Source organism: Drosophila sulfurigaster, chromosome 2R (assembly GCF_023558435.1).
Source record: "Drosophila sulfurigaster albostrigata strain 15112-1811.04 chromosome 2R, ASM2355843v2, whole genome shotgun sequence".
NCBI lineage: Eukaryota > Metazoa > Arthropoda > Insecta > Diptera > Drosophilidae > Drosophila > Drosophila sulfurigaster.
In genome coordinates, this window is record NC_084882.1 from 1,818,901 (window position 1) to 1,826,736 (window position 7,836).

General features: G+C 37.4%; 1 protein-coding gene across 1 annotated transcript; it reads right to left on the reverse strand.

Moving 5' to 3' along the window:
* Positions 1-465: 465 nt before the first annotated feature.
* Positions 466-2,596, reverse strand: LOC133837088 (uncharacterized). Its single transcript, XM_062267745.1, has 2 exons — positions 2,055-2,596; positions 466-1,235 (listed from the first exon to the last, which is right to left on the reverse strand). The coding sequence occupies exons 1-2, from the start codon at positions 2,422-2,424 to the stop codon at positions 481-483; spliced, it is 1,125 nt and encodes a 374-aa protein (XP_062123729.1). The 5' UTR covers positions 2,425-2,596; the 3' UTR covers positions 466-480.
* Between the last annotated feature and the right edge of the window lie 5,240 nt (positions 2,597-7,836).

The following is a 7,836-nucleotide window of genomic DNA, read 5'->3' on the forward strand; positions in this document are numbered from 1 at the left end:
ATAACATTTTTAAATGGATCACAGGAACACTAGATCATAATGACATAATATAATAACATACAGAACAATAATCAACAACATAAAATTAATTCTGCAATTTTTAAAGAGTTACGATGTATAAAAAATTTATAACAATTTTCATCCACCAAAAATTTAAGAATACTTTAAAAGACCTTTTAGACCTTTTTTGAGCCTTTTTAGTAGCTTTTATTCGCCAGAATATCGTTTATAAATAAAACACGCGAATTTAAATTTAATGTTTATTACTGTGGTACATATGTATATGAAATCCCTTATGCTTTGGCTGCGACTTAAGCTAGTATCAAGCTTCGCTACCGACATGATTTACAAGAGAGTAACAATTCAAAAGTAAGTAAGCAATTAGCCGATCGAACTGCCAGCCATCGCTAACAGTGTCAGAGAGCATGCAGTGCTGCCGGCAGAAGCAGCGCTGCTGGCAGACGCTGTCACAGCATTACATTAACATGCGCTGTCTGCTGCTTCTGACAAACTCCCGCCGTTGAAAGCCTGTCTTCCAACATCATTCTTCAGGTGCAGTAGACATAGTTTGTTTATGGCTCTCCGGGTGCTGCCACATGACGTCTTCAACTCAGCAACTTGACACTTGCCGTCCTTGCCAGGGATAAGCGCCATGACACGGGCTAGCAACCAATGAAGAGAAGGCAAATTTTCGTCCTTGACCAAGACCACGTCGTTGACTTGGAGACGACTATCAGGACTGCGCCACTTGCATCTCTGCTGGAGAAGAGTCAAATACTCCACCCGCCATCTTGTCCAGAAGACCTGCTGCAGCTGAGTGACACGCTGCCAAGCATCCAATCGATTGTAGTCCAGCGTTGTTAGGTCGGGCTCCAGAATCACGGTTGGAGGACCACCAAACAGTAGATAAGCGGGAATCAGCACATCCAAATCGTCAGGATTCTCTGAAATTGATATCAATGGACGACTATTAATTATGGTCACTATTTGGCAAATCAGCGTGCGAAGCTCATCAAAATTGAGAATACAACGACCAACAAAGCGATACAAACGTTGCTTTGCGCTCTTGATGCTCTCGTGGTTGAAGGCCTTTTGCATTTCCTCCATCTGGCGCTGAATATCTTTTTCCTTCTCTGTTTTGCTTTCGAGCTCTGTGCGCATCATTTCGTTCTGTGCCTCCAGCAGCGTGACACGATTGCTCAGACTGCGCTGCTCGTCGTTCTCACGCTGCAGCTCTGCGATCTGCTTGGACAGCGCACAGTGGGCGATTTGGTCTCGCTAGCGGCATTTAATTCAAATTTAAAAAACCGTTAATATTTTTTCACATATCGATAACAGATGCTTTGATTAGATTTTTAAAAGCTCTACGATCAACTGATCATCAGCTGTGAACGGTCAAACACACGATATGATTTTGCAAAGAGCTCTAGAAAATTCTTTCTTTTTTCGCGCATTGATTTCGAGTTCCTCGCAAATTTACAATTTTTAGCGAATTTGTTAGAAGTTTGGTTTTTTATTATATTTTTTATATATTTAAAAAAAAATCAATGTTTGTGACCGGTCTATAAATGTGTAGCTCATAAAACGTAGTGGTAATTCAGTGTATTAACAACTCGCCCGGATTAGCGTACACCTGTCTTTCGTGGAGTAGAACTTACCTGATTCAAGTGGATTCAGTCTGACTCTTTTTTAAGCCGAAAGTGTGAATCAGCGGCGTCCAAAATATGTAATATGAACTGCTATTACCTGCTAGCCTTCAAATTATGATACTTTTTAGACACAGTGTGAGTACCAAAAAGGGATCTTTTTTTAGTATTGCACTCAGAAGTCATCCCATTTTTTTCCATCATCCCATCATTTTTTAGATAAAGTTTATATTTGAAATATGTTAATTGAAGTTCAAATAAAATAAAAATACAACAAAATTTTAAATTAAAAAAAAAAAATTTTTTAACTTAAAAAATTCTATGATTTTTCTCTGATCAGTGAAAAAAAACCGACTGAAGACATATATTTTAGTTTAGAAGTTATTAATTAAATGCCGCTAGCGAGACCAAATCGCCCATTGTGCAGCGTCGAGATCTCGGCCTGTTTCAGCTCCAGCACACAGCGCAAACTCTCCACCTCGTTGGTCAGACGCCACAACTCGCCGCTGCTATCGTTGAGACTGTTGCTGTGGCTGCTATTGCTATTGCTGTGATTGCGGCGCTGCGACGAAGTGCGCAACGCGCTGACCTCATCCTGGGACAACGCTAGACGCTTGCAGCGCTTGTTACTTCTCATCTTTAGCCTGCAGCTGAGATTCGAGCTCAAGGAAACGCTGCTTGGCCAGCAGCTGCACTTCCTGCACTTTGTCGTGTGCTTCTTACAGCTTTCTGCGTTGCAGATACACGAACTCCTGCTGACGCTGTGTCGTTTCCACATCCCTGTCGTGCAACTGCTGTTGCAGATCTTCGCAATTGCGCTGCGTCTACTGTAGCACGGAATTTGTCTCGGCCAGCGTTGTCTGCGACTTCATCTCCTGACAGCTGAACTTGTCCATCTGCTTGGACATGCACTTCACAACAATGGCGTGTCTGATCAGTTGACATTGCTGCTCCTCATTACTATCATCAGAAACCTTTTCGCTGCATCAATGCTGTGCCCATTGTACCGTCTGCACCACCAGCAACTACCCATGCAACAGGTTTTCCAAGGCCGATTTGTTCGACACATAACAAGCCGTAGAAAACGCTTGCACCAATCAGCAGGATGGAATCGTCCAACCGTCGATATTAATGGCAAAATTTGGATGGCTGTGGGTGATTGTTAACGTCACAACAGCTTGAAGACTGACAGAGTAGTTGGAGATGCAAGAACGCATACAAACATTTACTGTGCATCCTTCAACAGAAACGTCTGTATCTGTAGGGCAGATACCATAGCATCTGATCGTGTCCGCTTTAGCTCTAGCTGTTAAGCTAAATGGGACGTCATCATATGGATTTGCGAACCAGAATCAAGCAGAGCACGACAAGGAACGAACGACCCAGCACGACTCTTAAGCAAAACAACAACAGTACACAAGAGCACATCATCAGAACGAAGAGATTGGGCAGCAAGAGACGTAGAAGCTTGAGGCTGCAGAGCGGCAGACGAATCAGCTGACGAGGCTCGTTGCGACGTCTCGAAATGCAACAACGAATGATGCCGTCCACCACAGTTACGGCAAGCGCCAGATGTGCAGGATCGAGTTTGGTGTCCTTTCTTTAGACAGTTAAAGCAGAGAGCGAGCTTCTTCACTTCTTTCTGCCTCAAGAAGGGAGACAAATTTGCGAAGATGGGGCAGGAATATATGCCGTGACCAGGCGCGTCACAAAAAAAACACAAACATTTTCTCTGCTGGGGCTAGTTTGGGCCACAAACGCCTTCCTGCTGCCGTTATGGCTAAAGTTCCGTCCCAACTGAGAGCCTGCTGTGTGAATGACCAGCAGGCAGGATTGTCCAATGCCCTGCTATCCTCCCACGCCGCCTGGGTTTCCACATCCAGCTTTTGCAGCAGCACGTAAATAAGAATGCTGTTTGCAATTTCCTCTGGACGGACGTGGAGGTTTCAGAGGAAACTCTCGTAGTCGTAATTACAATTACAACAACTACAACGGTTCCAATAATAACAATAATGGACGAGGAGGCCGTGGCAACTCGAATAGAGGCCACAATAACTATACAAACAATGTTAGAGTTGCCCAGAATAATTCGGGAAACTCTCAACCTTCAGATGTTCAGCAATAGAACATACGGTTCATACCATCAATCTTAATTTAAATATATTTGTAGATTTCTACAATGTAAAAACTAATAAAAAGCTTGTGTTTTTAATAGATACTGGTGCAGACATATCACTGTTTAAAGAAAATTCTGATATCTTTCATGATATCCAAATGAACAAAAAAAATCAATATCCAAGGCATAGGCCAAGATATAATACAGTCAAACGGACTGATTTCAATAGAGATACAGACAGGTAAATACATAATTCCACACGATTTTCACTTAGTAAATTTGCACTTCGTAATACCTTGTGATGGAATAATAGGCATTGACTTTATCAAAAAATTCAATTGCCAGTTAGACTTCAAACCAAATGAAGATTGGCTCATAATGAGACCAAATAATTTGAATTTCCCAATTTATGTTCCAATAACATACAGTTCTGGTAATAATTCCATTGTTCTACCAGCAAGATCCCAAGTTGTCCGAAAGATTCATCTGTCATCAGATGAAGAAGCTATATTAATACCCAATCAGGAAATTCAACATGGCATTTATGTTGCGAACACGGTCGCAACAACCAAAAATGCATTTGTCCGATTACTGAATACAACCAGTAATGATCAAATAGTAAATATTCATAGCCTAAAATATGAACCACTTTCAAACTATGACATAGTTCACGAAAATCAAGAAAATAGAGAAAAAAACTGTCTTATCTCAATTAGCTAAAAATTTTCCACCACAATTCAAAAAGGAATTGACCAATTTATGCACCCAGTTTAGTGACGTATTCGGACTCGAAACCGAATCAATCACTACCAACAATTTCTACAAGCAAAAGTTAAGATTGAAAGATGATGAACCAGTATACATAAAGAATTATAGAAGTCCACATAGTCAGAAAGACGAAATCAATATACAGGTACAAAAATTAATAAATAATAAAATAGTAGAACCGTCTGTATCAGCATATAACAGCCCACTTTTATTAGTTCCGAAGAAATCACTTCCCGGATCTGATACGAAAAATGGCGATTAGTAATTGACTATCGTCAAATTAATAAAAAACTGTTGTCGGATAAATTCCCGCAACCTAGAATTGATGATATTTTCGATCAACTAGGAAGAGCGAAATATTTCTCATGTCTGGACTTAATGTCTGGCTTTCATCAAATTGAACTTGAAAAGGTTCAAGAGATATAACGTCATTTTCAACGAGCAATGGCTCGTATCGTTTCACACGATTACCTTTCGGTTTAAAAATAGCGCCTAATTCATTTCAGAGAATGATGACTATTGCATTCTCTGGATTAGAACCTTCACAAGCATTCCTTTATATGGATGACTTAATAGTTATAGGTTGTTCCGAAACCCATATGCTTAAAAACTTAACTGATGTTTTTGAGAAATGCAGGAATACAACCTTAAGTTACATCCTGAAAAATGCTCATTTTTCATGCATGAAGTCACCTTTCTGGGACATAAATGCACAGATAAAGGAATCTTGCCAGACGACAAAAATACGACGTCATTAAAAATTACCCAGTCCCTCATGATGCGGACAGCGCTAGAAGATTTGTTGCATTTTGCAATTACTATAGACGTTTTATCAAAAATTTTGCCGACTATGCTCGTCACATAACAAGATTATGTAAAAAAGATGTTAAATTCGAATGGTCAACTGATTGCCAGAATGCCTTCGAACATCTCAAATCGGCACTAGTAAATCCGAATTTATTACAATACCCAGATTTCAGCAAAGAATTTTGCATAATAACGGATGCAAGTAAGCAAGCGTGTGGAGCAGTTTTAACTCAAAACAAAAATGGCCTCCAACTTCCAGTAGCTTATGCATCAAAATCGTTTACTAAGGGTGAAAGTAATAAAAGTACAACAGAACAAGAATTGACAGCAATTCATTGGGCAATAACTTATTTCAGACCATATATTTATGGTAGACACTTCACTGTCAAGACTGATCATAGACCTCTAACTTACCTGTTTTCAATGACTAATCCAAGCTCCAAGCTAACGCGCATGCGACTTGAGCTGGAAGAATATAATTTCACTGTGGAATATCTGAAGGGAAAGGACAACTTTGTAGCCGATGCGTTATCAAGGATAACCATCAAAGATCTACAAAATATAACTCGAAATATATTAAAAGTCACTACTAGATATCGAAGTAGACAAAAATTCCGCGCGGAAAATCAAGAACAAGAATTGCCAATGCAATCTTTAAATAAAGCTTCTAAGCCCAACGTATACGACGTCATAAACAATGATGAAGTACGTAAAGTAGTGACCTTGCAGATAAAAAATATGCTATGTTTATTTAAACAAGGCAGAAAAATTACTGCAAGATATGATGTTAGCGATTTATATACTAATGGAGTTATTGATTTAGATCAATTTTTCCAAAGGCTTGAAATGCAAGCCGGTATACATAAAATCAGCCAACTCAAAGTGGCACCGTGGGAAAATATCTTTGAATGTACTTCAATAGATAAATTCAAATTAATGGGCAATAAAATATTGAAAACATTAAGAGTAGCGCTACTCAACTCGGTGACCCAAATAACAAATTTAAAAGAAAAAGAAGCAATTTTGTCTACATTTCATGACGATCCAATTCAAGGAGGTCATACTGGCATATCAAAAACTTTGGCCAAAGTAAAAAGACACTATTACTGGAAAAGCATGTCTAAAGATATAACTGAGTACGTAAGAAAATGTCAAAAATGCCAGAAATCCAAAATAACTAAACACACAAAGACCCCTTTAACAATTACAGACACACCAATAAATGCTTTCGACAGAGTGATAGTGGACACTATTGGTCCACTGCCAAAATCAGAAAATGGCAATGAGTATGCAGTCACTTTAATATGTGATTTAACTAAGTATTTAGTTGCCATACCTGTTCCGAATAAAAATGCCAATACTGTCGCTAAAGCAATATTTGAATCTTTTATTCTGAAGTACGGTCCAATGAAGACGTTCATTACGGACATGGGAACAGAATATAAAAATTCAATTATAGACGATTTGTGCAAATATTTAAATATTGCAAATATTACATCCACAGCACACAACCACCAGACAGTTGGAACAATAGAAAGAAGTCATAGAACTTTTAATGAGTACATACGATCTTACATATCGGTTGATAAAACTGATTGGGACGTATGGCTTCAATATTTTGTCTTCTGTTTCAACACGACCCCCTCTATGGCACATACTTATTGTCCATATGAGCTAGTATACGGTAAAACAAGTAATTTGCCAAAACACTTTAATAGCATAGATAGTGTAGAAGCACTATATAATATAGATGACTATGCTAAGGAGAGTAAGTATAGATTAGAAGTAGCCTATAAAAGAGCTAGAGTTATGTTAGAAGCAAATAAGAATAGAAATAAACTACTATACGATCATAAAGTAAGGGATATAGATATGTCAGTAGGTGACAAAGTTTTGTTAAAAAACGAGACAGGTCATAAGTTAGATCCTAAATATACAGGTCCGTATATAGTAACGGAAATAGGAGATAGAGATAACATAGTAATAACAAATAATAAAAATAAGAAACAAACAGTTCATAAGGATAGAATAAAAATCTTCATTTCATAAATTGCACTTAGTACTTAGTATGGCCATACAAAGACACACATACATAAGTAATACAATAGACATATATTTTATCTTTTTAATCAATTTAATTTTCTTTGTTGAAAAAAAAAAAAAACTTTTTAAATTTTATATAATTTTTAATAATTGAATTGAAAACTTTAACATAACCAAAATAATATAAAACGAGAAATCTTTTATTTTCAAATATTATTTTTATTTCAAAAAAAAAAAAAAAAAAAAAAAATAATAAAAATAACTAATTATGCTATTATTAATTATTCCTAAAATAAAACACAAAAAAAAAAAAAAAAAAATAGTATTTAATTAATACCTAAAATAACTACATAAATTACGTTATTTTTTTAAAAAGAGGGAGATGTAGCATGCGTACATATGTAAATACATACATACATATAAATAAGGCTGCAACACTTTGTTGTTATGCCAACA